General features: G+C 42.2%; 2 protein-coding genes across 12 annotated transcripts in view; one reads left to right on the top strand and one right to left on the bottom strand.

Moving 5' to 3' along the window:
* MBTD1 (mbt domain containing 1) overlaps positions 1-14,265 on the bottom strand; it is an 84,505-nt gene extending 70,240 nt beyond the window's left edge. For 3 of the 11 annotated variants that reach the window (XM_023204521.2, XM_023204522.2, XM_023204527.2), the window contains exons 1-2: positions 13,897-14,034; positions 12,919-12,982 (exon numbers count right to left, since the gene is read on the bottom strand). Coding sequence is in view for 3 of the 11 variants with exons in the window: in XM_023204518.3 (XP_023060286.1) it covers positions 13,897-14,034 (138 nt within the window). In the remaining 8 variants the exon portion in view is untranslated. Of the gene's footprint in view, positions 1-12,918; positions 12,983-13,611 lie in introns of all 11 variants that reach the window. The other 8 variants (XM_023204519.3, XM_023204524.3, XM_023204526.3 and 5 more) reach the window with 3 other exon arrangements.
* Positions 14,264-19,764, top strand: part of UTP18 (UTP18 small subunit processome component) — a 35,688-nt gene continuing 30,187 nt past the window's right edge. The window contains exons 1-2 of the mRNA XM_023204531.3: positions 14,264-14,703; positions 17,071-17,183. Of these exons, the coding sequence (XP_023060299.1) occupies positions 14,311-14,703; positions 17,071-17,183 (506 nt within the window). The 5' untranslated portion in view covers positions 14,264-14,310. The remainder of the gene's footprint in view (positions 14,704-17,070; positions 17,184-19,764) is intronic.

The raw sequence follows: 19,764 nt of genomic DNA, 5'->3' as shown, positions 1-19,764 counted from the left end.
CTGCTCAGGCTGGAGTGCACTGGCGCAATCTCGGCTCACTGCAACCTCCGCCTCCAGGGTTCAAGCGATTCTCCCACCTTAGCCTCCTGAGTAGCTGGGACTACAGGTGTGTGCCACCACACTGGATAATTTTTTTTTTTTTTTAATTCTTAGCAGAGACGGGGTTTCACCACGTTGGCCAGGCTGGTCTTGAACTCCTGACCTCAGGTGATCCACCCGCCTCAGCCTCCCAAAGTGCTGGGAATACAGGCGTGAGCCACCGCGCCCGGCCATTTGTTTTCTATCTGTATGGGCTCATATTTCCAGTATAAGGTTAAGTCATGGAGAAAATGGGCATCCTTACTTTATTCTTGATTGTGGTGTTTCTTAATAAGATTCTGGCTTTAGGGTTAAGGCTATGTACATATGCATATGTGTGTATTCATAAAAATAAAAATACTATATGTTAAGGAAGTATTCATCCATTCATATTTTCTGAAAGGTTTCTGTTAGGAAAAGGTGTTGAATTTTGTCATAGGCTTTTTCAGCTTCTATAAAGAGAAGCTTTATAAAACGTATTTTTGTAATATGGTGTGAGAGACTGCACAATAAGTTTTCCATTAGTATCTGTATGTGGTATCTCTGTAATTTTCACTTTTTGAGCTATCTTTATCAGGTTAAGAAATCAGTATTACTTTTTTTTTTTTTGAGACAGGGTCTTGCTCTATTGCCCAGGCTGGAGTGCAGTGGCATGATCTTGGCTCACTGCAGCCTCAACACCCCTGGGTTCAAGTGATCCTCCCAGCCCAGCCCTCCCAAGTAGCTGGGACTACAGGCGCACACCACTGTGCTCAGCTAATTTTTTAGTTGTTTGTAGAGTTGAAGTCTCTCAATTGCCCAGGCCGATCTCAAACTCCTGGGGTCAAGTGATCCTCCTACCTTGGCCTCCCAAAATGCTGGGATTACAGGTGTGAGCCACTGCGCACAATCCAGTATTACTCTTACGTCATAAAAATAATTAGCTTTCCATTTTCTATATTCATGTAGCATCGGGAATATCTGGTCAGGCAGAATTCCCCTGTGAAACTACCTAGGCCTGGTGTTTGGTGGGATGGTTCCTTGACAAATTTCTATTTCTTCTAGGAAAATTGGTCTTATTTTCTTTTTATCTCTAATGAGGTCCATTTTATTAAACTGTATTTTCCTAAGAAATTATCCGTTTCATCTAGGTTTTGAAATGTATTTGTACAGAGGTGTGCAAAATAGTTCTGTATTAAAATAGTTCTCAATTTCCTCTGTATCCAATGTTATTTTCCCGTTGTCATGTCTTAAAATTTTATTTGTGCTTTCTCCCTTTCCCAGTTGGTTAAATTAGCTAGTAACTTATCTATTATGCGACTCTTCCCTCAAGAGTCCAAGACTGATTCATCATCTACACGTATAGTTTTTCTGTTAACTCATTAACTTCTACTTTTATCTTTATTTCCCTTGTGCTTTCGGCTTACGTTGGTCATTTCCGATTTTAGTATATGTGCTGCCGAAGCGAGCACAACTTTGTTCATTTCAGAATTGGGAATTTATTTTCATTTATGTAAGTGTTCAGGGCTATGAATTTTCCTCTGCTCACTGCTTTAAATGTATTCCACAGATTCTGGTAGGTTAAGTATGTAGTATTTTCCTTATCAACATTTTCCAGAAACTTTGCAATTTGGGTTTCCCTCTTACCCATTAAAAGTTTTAAAATTGGCCGGGCGCGGTGGCTCAAGCCTGTAATCCCAGCACTTTGGGAGGCCGAGACGGGCGAATCATGAGGTCAGGAGATCGAGACCATCCTGGCTAACACGGTGAAACCCCGTCTCTACTAAAAAATACAAAAAACTAGCCGGGCGTGGTGGCGGGCGCCTGTAGTCCCAGCTACTCAGGAGGCTGAGGCAGGAGAATGGCGTGAACCCGGGAGGCAGAGCCTGCAGTGAGCTGAGATCCGGCCACTGCACTCCAGCCTGGGCGACAGAGCAAGACTCCGTCTCAAAAAAAAAAAAAAAAAAAAAAAAGTTTTAAAATTAAGGCATGCTGTTGAACACATCCAAATACAGGACTTTTCAGTCACTCTAGAAAGCTCCTTCCTGTCCTTTCCCACTCAAGCTCTCCCCAGTCCTGAGTTCTATCAGCTTTGGCTAGATTTTGTATATATTTAAGATTTTATATAAATGGCATAAAATCGCATGGATATTTTTGTGTCTAATTTCTTCCAGTCAGCACAGTATTTCTGAGATTCATTCATGTTACATGTACAAAAGGTTTCTTTTTATTGCTGAGTAATACTTGTCAATGTATCAGCTTACCCTTTCTTCATCCAGATTTTATTATGAATAAAGCTGCCACACAAATTCTTATATAAGGTTTTCTGTGAATACATAATACAAGGTTTCTTAATTTCAAGACGGAAGTGCAATGTCCTTTTGCTTTTTGGATTTTTGTTTTCTTGTATGGGACCTACTAATGTTTTTCTAATAGATGGACAATTTTTTGTGAATATTCTGTGTTTAAAAAGAACATACTCTCTGGCCCAGCATGGTGGCTCATGCCTATAATCCCAGCACTTTGGGAGGCCAAGGCAGGAAGATTGCTTGAACCCAAGAGTTTGAGACTAGCCTGGGTTAGTAGACTTCGTCTCTACAATAAGCAAAAAAAAAAAAAAAAATTAGCTGGGCATGGTGGTGTGCACCTGTGGTCCCAGCTACTTGGGAGACTGAGGAGGGAGGATCACCTGAGGTGGGGAGGTCAAGGCTGCAGTGAGCTGTGACCACGCCACTGTACTCCAGCCTGGGAGACAGAGTGAGGGGGCGGGATGGAAACAGCATATTCTTGATTATTAGGGATATACTTGAAGATTTGCATTATATTATTTGGATCTTTTATATCCTTTTGTATCCACTACATCTTGTGCTAAGTGTCAAAGTCCTCTAATTTTAGTTTTTTATTTCTTCTTATACTTCATATAGATTTTGCTTTATACAGATTGTTGCTGTGTTATTTGGTACATATTTAACTGTTATTCTTTGTTGTGAATCATAGTTTCTAGCATTATAAACTGTTCTCTTTTGTCTGATTTAATGCTTTTTTTGGTTTGAATTCTACTTTGCTATCAGCATTGCCAGTCTTGCATTCTTGGGGTTTCTATTTGCCTGGTACATCTTTGTACTGGCCTTTATGATTGCTCTCAATTCTCCACATATTTTATCATTAGGGTGTGCATTATGTACTTCACACTTTTTTTCTGTTCCATCATAATTTTCTTTGTCCCTTAAAAAATTTCTCTCAGTATTTTGGCAAGTCCTCCTAATATGCTTACCTTTATATTAATAGCTTTCACAGTATGTCGTATCTTTTCTCTTACCTAATCTTTTCTATTTGGTCTTTCAGTTTTAGATGGTAGCCTCTGACTCCCTCATATTACTTCAACTACAGTAATTAATCTTATTCTAGTTCTGAAAAAAACAGTTCTAGACAGGGTCTCATTCTGTTGCCCAGGCTGGAGTGCAGTTATGCAAACACAGCTCTCTGCAGCCTCGACCTCCTGGGCTCAAACGGTACTCCTACTTCAGTCTCCTAAGTAGCTGGGATTACAGGCATGAACCACCATGCCTGGCTAAACTTTTTTTTTTTTTTTTGGTAGAGACTGGGTCTCACTATGTTGCCCAGGCTGGTCTAGAAGTCCTGGGCTCAAGTAATCAACCCACCTAAGCCTCCCAAAGCGCTGGGATTACAGGTGTGAGCCACCACACATGGCCTTAGTTTTTCCTTTTCTTTCCCTTTCCCATCCCCTTATATTTCAGTTGCATTCTTTCTGCTTTGTCAGAACGTATAACATTTATGTACTACTCTATTCTCTAGGTCCCCACTATTGGTTTTAATCTTAGTTCAAAAAGATATCTGAAATACTTATTGTCACAGTCTTTTTGTAGGAAATTTCCCATCTCTTTTAGATGAAAGTCATCCTTTTCGAGTGTCCTCAGAAGGGGTAAACAAGTACCGAGTAGAGTTTATTTCCTGAGTTCTTGCATATTCAAACTGTTGTTCTGCAGTCTTAATACCTGAACAACAGTTAGCTGGATATAAAATCCTTGGCTAGCAGTCACTTTCCTCATGCTGCTCCACTGTCTTGCTTTGTTATGTTGCTTTTGAGAAATCTGACACTGGGCTAATTAATTCTCTTGCCTCTATATCACGTCTTTGCCTGGAGACCCTGATAATTCTTTGCATCTTTACAGTCATACAGCTTTACCAGGAAGTATCTTTGAGTGTGCCTTCTGGTATGAACCTCTGAGGTCTAGATTCAGATCTCTTTTCACTTCCACAAAGTTTTCTTGGATTACAGTTTTAAATATTTAAGGACACCAATTATATACAGTAAACTTCAGATCCATCTCCCATTTCAACTTGGTCAATTTTGTCCTGTGGGAATGTTAAAACTTCATTACTGGTTATGATTTCATCTTCTGTTTTTCTGTTTAATCTACTTTGTGTTCATTTCTTAATGTTTTTTGTTCCTTTCTGTTTCGAGTTTTATATTTGTTTCAGAATATTTCTTAATTTTATTTTTCAAATCTCTCAACATTGGTTTCAGGATATTTAATTTCACTTGGAGCATTGTGTCAATTTTTTCCCGTATTCTTTTTTTTTTTTTGAGACGGAGTCTTGCTCTGTTGCCCAGGCTGGAGTGCAGTGGCTGGATCTCAGCTCACTGCAAGCTCTGCCTCCTGGGTTTACGCCATTCTCCTGCCTCAGCCTCCCGAGTAGCTTGGACTACAGGCACCCGCCACCTCGCCCGGCTAGTTTTTTTGTACTTTTTTAGTAGAGAGGGGGTTTCACCGTGTTAGCCAGGATGGTCTTGATCTCCTGACCTCGTGATCCGCCCGTCTCGGCCTTCCAAAGTGCTGGGATTACAGGCTTGAGCCACTGCGCCTGGCCTTTCCCTGCATTTTTTGATGGGGGTAGTTTTCATCAGTTGAAATGCTGATTCACATTTCCTGTTTGTTTTTTCTTATAGTTCTGCATGGATGTGGCCTGTTCTTTTCTATTTCTGTTCGTTTCATAGGCAGAGCTGCTAGTTCAAGAACACCCTCTTCTCTAAGTTGTTTTCTTTTCCTGAAGAATTTTTTCTTCTTCCTCCTTCCTCACTGCCATGTCTCCAAGTCTTCATGTTTCCCTTATGAGGCAATGCTTATAATTTAAAGCTACCAATTCCGGTACTGCTTACCGTTAAGCTCTTCTCTGTATATAGAGCTGTGAACTATCAAACTCCAAACCTATGATCAATGTTTTGGAACTTCTTTCGGATTTTCTCTTCCTGGGAGTGGATCTTTGTACCTTGTCTAAGGCTTTCATGCTCCCATACCTCTTTCACTAAATTTGTCAAGTCTTCCCTCTCCCACTCTTAACACCCAGAGGAATGAGCATAAGGAGCATTTGGAATTTGGTTTATTCCTCTACCTATAAAAATCGACAAATCTCTATTTATAGGTAGAGAAATAAACTAAATTTATGAGTTGAACTCTTAAACACATTTCATCCTATAGGAGTTTATTTGTAAATTCTACAATAACCTAATATTGGACTTGCTCTGTTGTTCAGGATGGAGTGCAGCAGCATGATCTTGGCTTATGGTAACCTCTGTTTCCCAGGTTCAAGTGATTCTCATGCCTCGCTTTCCTGAGAAGCTGGGATTACAGTGTGTACCACAACACCTGGGTAATTTTTGTATTTTTGGTAGAGATGGGGTTTCGCCATGTTGTCCAGGCTGATCTCAAACTCCTAGCCTCAAGTGATTCGCCCACTTAGGCCTCCCAAACTGTTGGGATTACAGGCATGAGCCACTGCACCCAGCCATGTTGGACTATTTATTACTACTCTGTTATGGTTATTATCATAATATTTGTAATATGCTTAGTATGTATCAGGCACATTCAGCACTTAAATCTGTAGCAGCACATTAAACCTTGTAAGTGTTACTCCCATTTTACAGAAGGCAGTGGCCCAAATAGGCTAAGCAACTTGCCCAAGATCATATAACAACCATGAACACTAATAATATAAATCATGGGACTATCTTAAAACCTTTTAAATTTTAACCTTCTTTCTTTTTTTCCCCCCGAATACTGGTTCTGTCAGTTAGCCTCTGTAAGCATAGAAAACAAGCATCAAATAAGTATGTTTCAGGTAATGTTCTTGAACATTTTGCTCTTCAAAATAAAACTGAGGCCAGGTGTGGTGGCTCACACCTGTAATCCTAGCACTTTGGGAGACCAAGGTGGGTGGATCACTTGAAGTCAGGAGTTCTAGACCAGCCTGGCCAATATGGTAAAACCCCGTCTCTACTAAAAAATACAAAAATCAGCCAGGCGTGGTGATGGCACCTGTAGACCCAGCTATTAGGGAGGCTGAGGCAGGCGAATCACTTGAACCCGGGAGGCGAAGGTTGCAGAGAGCCGAGATCGCACCACTGTACTCCAGTCTGGGCGACAGAGTGAGACTGTCTCAAAAAAAAAAAAAAAACAAAACCCAAAAAACTGCAAATCATATTAGATGACTATTTAAGGTCTTGAATATGGGAAGATGGGATGATTATAGGTATGTAAACCTTGCTTTATATTTGGGTTATGATAACTCCCTGTCTACTATAAAATCACTAATGTCTAAAATTAATACACTAAATAAATAAGCCTAAACTTTAGAATTAGAGAGATAGATACTAGATGAAAAAGCTAAAAGAATGAAAGTAGTTATCTCATCAGAGCTGAACTGGACAAGGAATCATTTTTTTGGAATACTTTTAGCATTGTTTAATTATTGTACTATGAAGTGCATGTATTACTTTGATAAAAAAAGCTAATTTATATGAAGTATATAGTACATTAAAAAATTAAGTTGGTATATATTGACAGATTGATGATATCTGATATCAGTAAATATATGTGGGAAAAACAGTGCTCATATACACTTGGTAGGCAGGTAAACTTACACTATATCTTTCTAGGAGGCAATTTGACATTACATATGAAAATTTAAGATGGCTATGTCTTTTGACTAGGTAATTCCATTTTTAGGAATCAGTCCTTCAGAAATACTCATACATAATACATACAAGGACAAAAGAATATGTATAAGGATGTTTGCTAATGTAATAATAATGAAAAACTAGACACAATCTTACAATGAGCAGGGGAATGATGAGCAACAGGTAAAATACTGAGTGGAAAAAATAAATCACCATATATAGTATAATAAAATATATCACAGTATGACTCACTTTTTATTCAAAGGAACAATATACACTGGCATACACATAGATCAATATATGTATGTTTGTTTTTATGTGCACTAAGAAAGACCTTAGGAACAGTTAAACTTAGCAGCATGGGAGCAGAATGGGAAGATGAATCTAACTTTTCAATATTTCTCTTTTTTTAAACATTATAGGTGCACTTCTATAATAAAAAATAAAACAAAAGGTTTGTATAGTGACAAAATTAAAGAAGAGATCACAAATCACAACATAACTTCACTGTCCTACTGTAATTGTCACCTAGGTAAACCATCCTCCCTATGAAATCTACAAGGGAATTAAAAGCATAGTCATTAACTTATTGGTATAATCAAACGAAAGTTCCAACAAAACTAAACATCTCTGGGAGAAATGACAGAAAACGAAACGACAGAAAACGTTTGAAATCTTAAATGCAGGTGTCAATAAATATGCAGCCAAGTAATATTAATAACAGTATAATTTCAATATGAATAAACTCATCAGAAGTCAACCAATTCTTCATTATCCAAACCCACTGGGAGCAGTGGCTCACATAACTTTCAAAGTTTTACATTTAGCTATGGAACAAGTATTTTCTAGAAACTTAAATTTGAACGTTGTATGCATGAGATCACAAAGTGCAAAGAGAAATTACTACATACTCTGTGATGACTGAACTTGGTAGGAGCTCAAGAGCTATTTAGCTCCTGCAGGCCTCTTTTTCATCTATTATACTATGAGGATGAAAGCACATTCCGGCATTGTGATAAAACTCATCAGTATAAAGAGAAATGCCTTCCTTCTTTCTAAGCTTACTGTTATGAGGAACATAAATGGTAAAGATTTGGGATTACTGGGTTTTTATTTCCCACAAATTCAATGTGCAAGCAAGAATAAATTCATGTCAATGACACAATCAAGAGGAAACCGAAAGCAGTAATATTCTGAATAGTCCATCTAAAGAAATGGAAAAGTACCCAGGAGAATGACAGGAGAGGACAATATTCTACATAGCAATATTTAAGATTTAAAGCAACATTGAGAAAAGGAACTCATTCTTTGATCTACAAGAAATACAAATTTCTACCTCTTTGGGTTCAACTTCTAGTCCTATCACTGTTATGACTTTGGATGTAGCAATTACTTGGGTCTCAGTTTCCCTCTCTTCTAAGTAAGGAAAACATCACTTACCACACAGGAAGGATGTATGATAAAATAAAAAAATTCACATGAATAGACTTTCAGTTCTCCTGAAGAAAGCTATGAATCCTTAAGTACGAACCTGGAAAGCTAATTAAAAATAAGATGACCATATCAAAATTAAGTCTGAAACAAGCAGTAGCCTAGAGGTTCCCTGAGATCATTATCAGCTATCAATTCTACCCCAAATAACAGAATTCATACTGAAGTTGGGTCTATAGGGCAAATGTGGTCTGAATGATCAAACAAGATCATTTATTAGTATGTTAACATAGAGACGGGCCAGGCGCGGTGGCTCACGCCTGTAATCCCAACACTGGGAGGCTGAGGTGGGCAGATCATGAGGTCAGGAGTTTGAGACCAGCCTGGCCAATATGGTGAAAACCTGCCACTATTAAAAATACAAAAATGAACCGTGTGTGGTGGCACTCGCCAGTAGTCCCAGCTACTCGGGAGGCTGAGGCAAAAGAATCGCTTGAACCGGGAGGTGGAGGTTGCAGTGAGCCGAGATCATGCCACTGCACTCCAGCCTGGGCCACAGAGCAAGACTCCATCTCAAAAAAAAAAAAAAGTGAGAAAATAAATTAAACAGCTTAGCTTATTCAATGTCATATTGATTTGATATAACCTAAAAACACTTGATCTGAAATAACAACATTCTCTTGGTGTTTACCTTTAAAATATATATTTGGAACTGGTTGCTGAGAAGATATATAACCACTGAACAATAGTAACTACAGGGTGTTAATAATTAAACAAAGTTGGGTTAAACACATACATATACACAAGGGGGCTACTTCTCCAGTGTATAAAATAATCTCTAGCAAATTTGAAAGCTTAGAAGTCTTAAAGTAATACATGATGAGAAACTTTTTTTTTTTTTTTTTTCTGAGATGGAGTCTCATTCTGTCGCCCAGGCTGGAGTCCAGTGGCACAATCATGGCTCACTTCAACCTCAGTCTCCCACCAGACTCAAGCAATCCTCCCACCTCTGCCACCGAGTAGCTGGGACTACAGGTGTGTGCCACCACACCTAATTTTTGTTATTTTTTTTTTGTAGAGACAGGGTTTCACCATGTTGTCCAGGCTGATCCTGAACTCCTGGGCTCAAGCAATCTGCCTGCCCTGGGCTCCCAAAGTGTTGGGGTTACAGGTGTTTGAGCCACTACATCTGGCTAATATTAACCAATATTCATTGAATGATATATACAAATCATTATGCTTAGCACCAGAAATACAAAGAAGTATTGGACTTAACACTCCTGTCCTACAATTAAACTGCAAATGATGGCCAAATAATTGGGCCACAACGTCGAACAAACTAATGAGTATAGTATACAATCAGTTTTAATAGACTAGTAGTAGGAATTAAACACAGTGAAAAAGGAAAAAAAAGGAAAGCCTGGGAACACATCTTAACATTTTATCTTAGGATTTGTCTCAACTTTTATAGCAGCTTACATTTTTTTAAACAGCGGGCATAATATCTGAGTGGAGGTTTATAGAAACTACAGGAGGAAGGGCTGATGTTCACCCCGTATTTCAGATGAGGAAAGTGAAGCTTTCAAAGAGGTTATGCAACTTTCCTAAAATCGCAGTTTAGAGAGCTACCTTGCCGACTTTGTCCAGAGCTCACTTCTATTGCACTAAATTCTAAATTATCAGTGCTAAAGTGAGAACTTGAAGGGACCTCAGAAATCGCCTAATGGAGTGTTCCCCTAACCAACCTGATAAACTTTCTGGGATATACATTAAAAACCCATTCCCAGGACTCACTGCAGATCTACTAAATAAGTTAAACGTGAGAAGTTTTATATTTTAACAAGAGTCACCAAGAAGTAATTCTAATGATTAGTTATGCTTAGAAAACACTGTACTATGTCTGTATGTCCAGTATGCCAGATATTTGGCTACTTAAATTTACATTGATTAAAACAGCAAAATTAAAAATTGAGTTCTTCAATTTTTAGTTCCACCAGTTACATTTGAAGTGCTCAACAGCCACATGTGGCTCGTAGCTACCGTAACTGGACAGCAAAGATATAGGAAATATCCATCCTGCAGAAATTTCTATTGGATTATGCTGATACTAGACCAACCATTCAACTGCCATGAGAAAAAAGAGGCACAGGATCTTGTCCAACAAGGGCCATAGGGCTCATCAGTGGTAGAATTGTGACATTAACCTCACTGCCAGCACCCTTCCTACTGTATCACTTCATCCTATCTCATAGTCAGGGTGTGTTCAAATAGGAATTATTTCCCTTTTCACCTTTTATCATGGGTTCCAGCAAAGCAAGAAGAGAAATTCTAAATTTGCGGGTAAAAAAAATCCTTAAGACAAGGTTTATTGAAAAATAATCATTAAATCTATCTGCAATTTTTGCATAAATTCAAAAGTCATCTTGGACAGTTAAGAATACTGTGGTGTTAGGAGACACATCTTAGCTTGTTTTAACTATTGTAAGTCCTTTCTCTTTTATTGTCCTGATGCTTTTATTCTCTTTCTTGAATTTTGAAACCCTCAGACTAATGATACATAAGTGTGAAAGGTTATATCTTATTTAGCAAACATTTTAAAGATGAAAAGCTGAGAAACAAAGAGCAACCCAAAGAATGTCACTTGTCTAATTTTCGAATGTGGTTGCTCAGACTACTGAGCACTCTTGGCTTTTAGTAATTCAGTGCTTTAGTATTTATACTAATATGTTTTCACTTTTAAACTATAACTTATATTTTCCTTTGACCACTGTTATGTTTGAAAACAATTTAAAGTGTTCCAATTTTCAACATAATTGAGGGACTAAAAGCAGCACTAAAACATTTAGAAAGGTTTAGATAATAAGGTCAACATACAACCAGCTTTAAAGAATATGGCAGTGTCTTAAAAATAAAACCAGTTGTTCCTGTCTAGTATGTTTAGAATGCAAATGTCTCCAAAGTCAGTCAACTTAAGTCATGACAGTTCATGTTTAAAGTAAGCAGGAAAACAACTTGGAACTCCTTATTAACTAAAATGTTAAAAACACTATTACAACAGCTCTATTGATTCTTTTTTCACAAGCTGAATTCTAGTGAGTAGATTTAGAGGAAATATTTCATGTCAAACGTTACAGAAAGTTAGAAATTGGATGGTTAAAAAACATGACGCAACAACGTAAGGCACTATGAACAAATACTTATTCAAGACAGATGTTACCATAATTTGCAAGGTACTTACAAGCATCCAGTATGGGGTTCTAGATAGAAGCTACTTGTTATTCAGAGAAGAAAGTGATGCAAAAAAAAAAAAAAAAAAAGCACAGCTATTTTCTTTCTAAACACTCTTTGGTGTTGAGGTAAACAAATGAAAAATAAAATAACCGTCTAAGTACACAAGAGCAAAGTAATAGTCTCTAAGTTATAAAAGGAAGAAAGAAAAATTGAGTCTAACCTTTTAAATAGGAGACTGGGGCTTAAGGTGAAATTTATTTGCTGGCTTTTAAATCAGATGCATTATTTCTACATTATATCTGTTATGTCTTGACCCCCACTTCACCATATTAGGGAGAAACAGGCACATCCAAAATTCTTAGGCCAATAAAACTACTTTTGGAGGCAGCACAGCTCACCAAATGAAGGAGAATGTTAGAGAAACACCCAGTGACAATAGTTTCAACTGACCTATCTCAACCAGCCAGGAATAAGTACTGGTGCATGCTAAGGAGAATTAAAAATATTGTAAACTCTAAACAAGTATTAAAATGGTCCATCAATTTCAAATCTCATAAAAGATAGTTACTTTAAAAAGAAAAAAAAAAAAAGGAGTAAAAGCATTTGGAAGAGGGACCCTTGGAGGAAAGACTAGCTTCGGAGGAACACAGGTCAAATGGCTGGGGGCGGTAATCATCTAATCATCCCTCTACCAGGTGATGCTTCAGTACCATCCCTAACAATTTTAGACATCCTTAGGAGAAGTGATTTAGGTAATCAGCAAATGTGTTTTGTGATACAAGAACCACGGAGATGACGCTGAAATTTCTAACTTCAAAAAGATGCACTCGTGAGAGAAAACAGGCATGAAATTGCCATATTGTAATTATTTAGCTTCCTGTAGAAAAAACACCTTCAGGCATGTAAGCCAGCACGCTTGACACTGACCCAGCAAAGTTTTCGGCTGGCCCTCACTATCTCTCAACCCCCCCTTCCTCCACTACCCTGCTGTTCTTTCCTGGCACATAAAATATAGGCCAATGAGCAGTGGGTGGGTGAGGAGGATGTGAGAGAAAATTTGAGAAGTAAAAAAAGGAGCAACTTAACCAGGACATGAATGAGACTAAAGGGTCTAACAAGGGTAGGCAGACAACAATTAGAACTACTGAAAAATGGGCTTTCCTGGGCAGTAGTGAGCGCTCAGTGCTTTTAGGGGTTTAAGCAGGGGTCAGACTACCTACCACTTGTCAGAGAGGCTGCAGAGGGGACGGCTGCTTTAGATGACCTCTAATGTTTCTTCCGACTCTGAAATATTAGGATTCTTATTTCACAAAGGAGAATGCAATGGTCATAGAAGCCCACTGACTTGAAACCCTTTTAAATACGCAGCCTTGGAGGCTCCTTCCCAAACACCACTCCCACCTCTCCCGCACGTGCCCACCCCGCCCCCTTTCAATATTTCCACCTCCACGTGCAAACCGCCTCGCAGCACTGGCCCCAAGGCGGACAGACACCTTCCCCTGCAAAGCACCAAAACTACGCTCCCCCTCCCCGCGAAGAAGAGAGGACTACTCCACTCTCCCACCCTGGGTGGCTAAAAAAGGAAAAGTCTCGGATCCAGCCTTTCCCCCCTAGCCAGAGCAGGGGGCGGGAGCAGGACGCAGAGAAAAACTTTCTTCTTGAATTTTTCTTCCAGAGGGTGGAGGAGATGGAGAGAACCCCAACGAGTCCAGGGCTGACGGGGTGGGGGGAGGGGAACCCCTGAATCGTTTAACGGCTGGAAGGGGGAGGGGGAGCTCCGGAGATTGAGGGGGCGTGGGATGGAGAAGCAGGCCAGGGAGCGGGGTCAGGGAGCTGCGGGGTTCCTGGGGTCGGGGAGCTGCAGGCGTCCCCCCAACCTGGCACACAAAGCGGCTGCCGCGCTCGGGTCTCACCAGATCCTTTGTGTTTTCCATCAGGGCCTCATGGGTAGGGGTTGTCCGTGCTCCCCGAGCCCGCGGCGCCCCCTCCCCGGGCTGGGGGCAGGTGCCTCTCCCCGGGACTGCGGCGACTACAGGGGGCCCCTGGCTGGGCCCAGACCGGTGGCGGCTGCGGCAGCCCCCGGATTTCCCCCCTTTAACTCGGGTGGCCCCAGGATATCAACAACATTAGCATAGCCCTCCCTCCCCAGCGCGCCTGCGCCGTGACCCGCGCCCCGATTGGCCCACTTCCCTACATACCCTCCTCACTCGCTTCCAGCGTGGGACCCTCTGCAGGCGCCGTACTCCAAGGACCGTACCAAGACGAGAGGTGGAAAGGGCATTGGGGCTTGTGTCAAGTCCACTGGTTAAAGTCAACAGGAAAAGCAGAAGTTTCATTCAGCCGTCCCAGTGTATACTCGGGCTTTCTTGCGCTCCTTTCAATATGTTGCAGCTGCGAAGTTGTGTTGGAAAAATTTTCCACTCCAGTCACGCCGCTTCCCCCTACACCCGGAAGATTGGCCCTCCCGGAGGAACTCCCACACGGGGCGGGGCTGGGCAGGGGAGTGGGAGTTACGTAGAGGGAGGGAGTGCTAGTCACGTGGCAAGAGGCTGCGCAGGCTCCTTCCGGCCTCCGGGGCTTCAGCGGCGGCGGCCAGGGAGGTGCCTGGGCGCATGCGCAGCGAGGTTCCACGTGAGCGCCTGCGTTTCTCCTCAAACCTAACGATGCCGCCTGAACGGAGGAGACGAATGAAACTGGACCAGAGAACCGGAGCGAAGCCAAAACGGAAGCCCGGAACGAGGCCGGACTGGAAAGCCGGAGCGGGGCCAGGCCGGCCTCCCCAAAAGCCTGCCCCTTCATCCCAGCGGAAACCGCCGGCCCGGCCGAGTGCTGCGGCCGCTGCGATTGCAGTCGCGGCGGCGGAGGAGGAGAGACGGCTCCGGCAGCGGAACCGCCTGACGCTGGAGGAGGACAAACCGGCCGTGGAGCGGTGCTTGGAGGAGTTGGTCTTCGGCGACGTCGAGAACGACGAGGACGCTCTGCTGCGGCGTCTGCGGGGCCCGAGGGTGAGGGAGGCCGCGGCGCGCGGGCTGGGCGCGCTCGGGCGGGGCGCGCGGTGGGCGGTGAAGCTCTGGGGGGCGGAGCCTGGGCGACCTGCCGCGGCGGGGAGCGCTCAGGTGGGAGGGAGCCTGAGAACGCGGGCGCCGAGGGTCGCAGCTGCGGGTCCCTCGCCTGCCTGCTCCAGACTGAAAGTGTCTGGAGGGCGGGGACCGCGCCTTTCTCCGCCCCCGGAGGCGCCGCTGCTCGGGTATCTGCTTTGCAAACTGTGGTCGTGAGCATCTTTCGCTGCTGCTGGGCTCTGCTAGCCTCTCCCCAAACTGAATGTGGTCTTTTGATCACCTGCCTTAATTCCTTGTGATCCAGGAATTCCATTTCGTTTATGGAATCAATTCGTGGGCACAGGCCTGGGCATCTGCGTTGTAACTATCTCCCCATGTGACTGTGAGACCCACAATGTTTTGCGAATGATCGTGAATTTCGTTCATTTAGCAAATATTGGTGAACCTCTTGGTTGCCAGATACCCTTTCTGGCAATGGCAAACCCTGCGTGATTCATCATACTTTTTGCACACATTTTGCTATCCGTTTAATTCTATACCAGGCTTTTCTTGAGAGAGTCCCAGACATTGTTCTAGGCACTGGAGGAGACACAGCAGTGGACAAAACTGACAAAAATCCCTGCATCTTGGAGCTTGTATGCTAGTGGCAAAGACAAGATAGATGAGATAAACCAGTAAACTTCAGGTTTGTTGGTGACAAGTGCTGAAGAGAATAAAGGACATACGGTAAAGGGAGATGAGCGTGTCTAGAGGAGGCCTGTGAAATTTTAGATAGGGGGTAGAGGAAAGCTCACCGAAAATTATCCAGTGTATGTTTATTACACAAATGCTGACCCATCTAATGTCAGCTGCTTACCAGAGCCTCCTTCGGGTGCTTGTGGGAGAAGTGGTAGCAATCTATTTGGGAAGTACAGAACTGCTACTGGAAACATGCTGAACTTTGTGACAGTTTTGTCGTCTGGAAAAGGAACAGTGTACTGAGGTGGGAGCCGTTGGGTTTGAAGGCTATTAGACTGGTAGTAGAGCAAGTAGAAACCACTTGGACATTTCTGTCCTGTGGTTTTGGGAAGCTCAAACTCACTTCAAGGGGTATTCTATGGTTTAGGTTTAGGTTTGTTTTTTTTTCTTTTTTTTGAGATGGAGTCTTGCCCTGTTGCCCAGGCTGGAGTGCAGTGGCGCCATCAAGGCTCACTGCAACCTCCGCCTCCCAGGTTCGAGCAATTCTCCTGCCTCCCAAGTAGCTGGGATTACAGGTGTGTGCCACCATGCCTGGCTAAATTTTTTTTTTTTTGGTATCTTTAGTAGAGACAGGGTTTCACCATGTTGGCCAGGCTGGTCTCAAACTCATGACCTCATGATCTGCCCGCCTCGGCCTCACAAAGCGCTGGGACTACAAGCATGAGCCACTGCGCCTGGCCTAGATTTAGATTTCGTAGTATAAATTTTATGGTATACATTTATAATTTTAGAACTTAGATTTAATGGTATAAATGTATTTATTTACTTATTTAGAGATATGGTCTCACCCTGTTACCCAGACTGGAGTGCAGCGGCACCTATTAGTCTTCCAGCTCCCTTTTGCTAATAGTAACTGGTTGCTCTTCCTATTGGTCACAGATAAGTTACACCTGCACAATTCTGCGAGCACTTTAAGCTCAGAAGGCAGCTTCATCCTCCTAGGCTCAAGTGATCCTACTGCCTCCACCTCCCAAGTAGCTAGCTGAGGTCACAGGTGCACACCACCACACCAAGCTAATTTAAAAAATTTTTTGTAGAGATGAGGTCTCTCTATGTTGCCCAGGCTGGACTCGAACTCCTGGGTCCAAGCAGTCCTCCCACCTTGACGCCCCAAAGTGTTGGGATTACAGGCATGAGGCACTGCACTCTGCTGGTATAAAGTTTCTTAAGGAGGTAGGGGTCAAAAACAGATTAGTAAAATGGAGATATCTTTGACTCTAGTTTGCCTCCAGTCCTGTAATTTCTGTAGTTCTGACATTTCTCCTCCTTATTTCATCTGCAGACTCACCTTTTGTTCTTGTCTAACTTGGTGTTTTCCTTTCTGTGTGTTGAGTGTTGACTTTTTCTCCTTGGCTGTTCCGTCTTGTCTCACCTGTCCAGCTGGTGGTGCCATTTCTCTGGTTTCTCCATTTTCTGCCTCTGCCTCCAGCATTTGCAGTGGTAGCATTCTGTCCCATTTTTTCATCGGTGAGTGGTAGAGAAAACATTCTGTGAACCATTTGGCTCTAAGGCCTATGTGTCTGCAGTCATGGAATAGGAAAATGTCAGTGCTTGAGGGTGTTTTGTCTGCTGTAGGTTCAAGGACATGAAGACTCGGGTGACTCAGAAGTGGAGAATGAAGCAAAAGGTAATTTTCCACCTCAAAAGAAGCCAGTTTGGGTGGATGAAGATGATGAAGATGAGGAAATGTAAGTTGCCTAACTTAAAAAAGTTATTTTGCAGATTTTAAAATCATTCTTTTTACCAATTTGTGATTAAGTGAAGGTTTGAAAAATACTTGAAAATATAGAAAAGATCTTCCATGGTTCCTAATCCCACCACCGAGGGAGAACTGCTGTTAGCATGTTGTCATACTTCTGTCTCAGTCTCCTTTTTGCTGTATACTATAGCTAAGAGAATACAGTGTTTGAAGTCAGGTCTCAATTTGCCTCCTCATTTGGCCAGTTTCTAATTGACCATGGGCAGTTTGGAACCTACATTTTTTCCTTTGTGAAATGGGCACAGTGATAGTAACTACATCAGAAGTTTGTTGGGATTAAGCGAAATAGTACATGTAGAACTTCTAGCACAGTGCCTGAAACTGAGTAAAGGCTAAAAAGAAGGTAGCTCACACCATAGGAACTGTCATAGATGAGAATGTACTGTATGCTTGATATAACATTTTGACTTTTTCTACATAAAGTTTCTACGTAAAGTTGTTTGTAAGCATTTCTCCCTACTTAAAAAAAAAAATAGACATTTTAAAATGGCTCTGTTATAGTCCATTATGTGAATTAACCATAATTTACATGGCTGTTGGGTAGATTTTCTTTTTACCTTTTTTTTAAAAATTGCTTTTTTTGAGACTTTGAGTCTTGCTGTTTCACCTAGGCTGGAGTGCAGTGGTGCAATCCTGGCTCACTGCAACCTCTGCCTGCCAGATTCAAGTGATTCTCCTGCCTCAGCCTCCCGAGTAGCTGGGACTACAGGTGTGTGCCACCATGCCTGGCTAATTTTTGTATTTTTAGTAGAGACGGAGTTTTGGTGTGTTGGCCAGGCTGGTCTTGAGCTCCTGACCTCAGGTATACACCTGTCTCTGCCTCCCAAAGTGCTGGGATTACAGGCATGAACTGCTGTGCCCAGCCTTACTTTTCCCTTTAATGCACATTATCTCAGTATTAATGTTTATCATCTCTTTATGAATAAACCTTTCTTTATTTTCTAATTTGTTGCCTTGAGAAAGATTCTTTGAGGTAGAATTACTTGATCAAAGAGCACAGTTATTTTTAAGGCTCTTGTTAAGTACTGCCAGATTGCATGCTATGAGGTTCTGCCAGTTTGCGTTCCCATTGAAAGGTGTCAGTTTCAGTCCATTTCTTTTTTTTTTTGAGACAGAGTCTTGCTCTGTTACCCAGGCTGGAGTGCAGTGGCGCGATCTCGGCTCACTGCAAGCTCTGCCTCCCGAGTTCATGCCATTCTCCTGCCTCGCCTCCCCAGTAGCTGGGACTACAGGCACCCACCACCACACCCAGCTAATTTTTTATATTTGTAGTAGAGACGGGGTTTCACCGTGTTAGCCAGGATGGTCTTGATCTCCTGACCTCATGATCCGCCCACCTCAGCCTCCCAAAGTGCTGGGATTACAAGCGTGAGCCACTGCGCCCGGCCTCAGTCCATTCTTAGATGCAATGGTTTATTTGTTTTTTTTCAGACTTTGTCAGTTTGGTCGTGGATAATATCTCTACCTAATTTGTTTTGGGAAAACGTTTCTATGTTTAGTCATTGTCATTTCTTTTTTTTTTTTTTGAAACTCTAATCCTTTCATCCAGGCTGGAGTTCGGTGGCACGATCTTGGCTCACTGCAACCTCCACCTCACAGGTTCAAGCGATTCTCCTGCTTCAGCCTCCCAGGTAGCTGGGACGACAGGAACATGCCACCATGCTCAGCTAATTTTTGTATTTTTAGTAGAGACAGGGTTTTACCTTGTTGGCCTCGCTGGTCTTGAACTGTTGACCTCAAGTGACCTGCTTGCCTCGGCCTTCTAAAGTGCTGGGGTTACAAATATGAGCCACCATGCCTGGCCTCATTTCTTATAAATATTCTTTATTATGTCTTTGTCTGTTGGGTACTTTTTGAATAATCTTGGTATATTAGTTCCTGAGATATTGAAAATTTCAAACCTTTATATGTTAGATTTATTTTATTTTTTATTTTTTTGAGATGGAGTCTCGCTCTGTCGCCCAGGCTGGAGTGCAGTGGCCAGATCTCAGCTCATTGCAAGCTCCGCCTCCTGGGTTCACGCCATTCTCCTGCCTCAGCCTCCCAAGTAGCTGGGACTACAGGCGCCCGCCACCTCGCCCGGCTAGTGTTTTGTATTTTTTAGTAGAGACGGGGTTTCACCGTGTTAGCCAGGATGGTCTCGATCTCCTGACCTCCTGATCCGCCCGTCTCGGCCTCCCAAAGTGCTGGGATTACAGGCTTGAGCCCCCGCACCCGGCCTATATGTTAGATTTATTGTAGGTTTTCCCCAGCTTTCTGTGCATAGAAGTTTTAAATTTTTATGTAGTCAAATCTGTGAATCTTTTCCTTCATTATTTTTACTGCTGTTTTTAATAGTAAGTCATTCTCTATCAGAGAGAGACAAATGTTTGCCTGTATTTTTATTTCATAGTATTTCAAGGTTTGCTCTTTTTTTTTTTTTTTTTGGAGACTGAGTTGCGCTCTTCTTACCTGGGCTAGAGTACAGTGGCATGATCTTGGCTCACTGCAACCTCTGCTTCCCAGGTTCA

Source organism: Piliocolobus tephrosceles, chromosome 16 (genome assembly GCF_002776525.5).
Source record: "Piliocolobus tephrosceles isolate RC106 chromosome 16, ASM277652v3, whole genome shotgun sequence".
Taxonomy (NCBI): domain Eukaryota; kingdom Metazoa; phylum Chordata; class Mammalia; order Primates; family Cercopithecidae; genus Piliocolobus; species Piliocolobus tephrosceles.
This window is presented reverse-complemented; position numbering and strand designations above follow the sequence as displayed.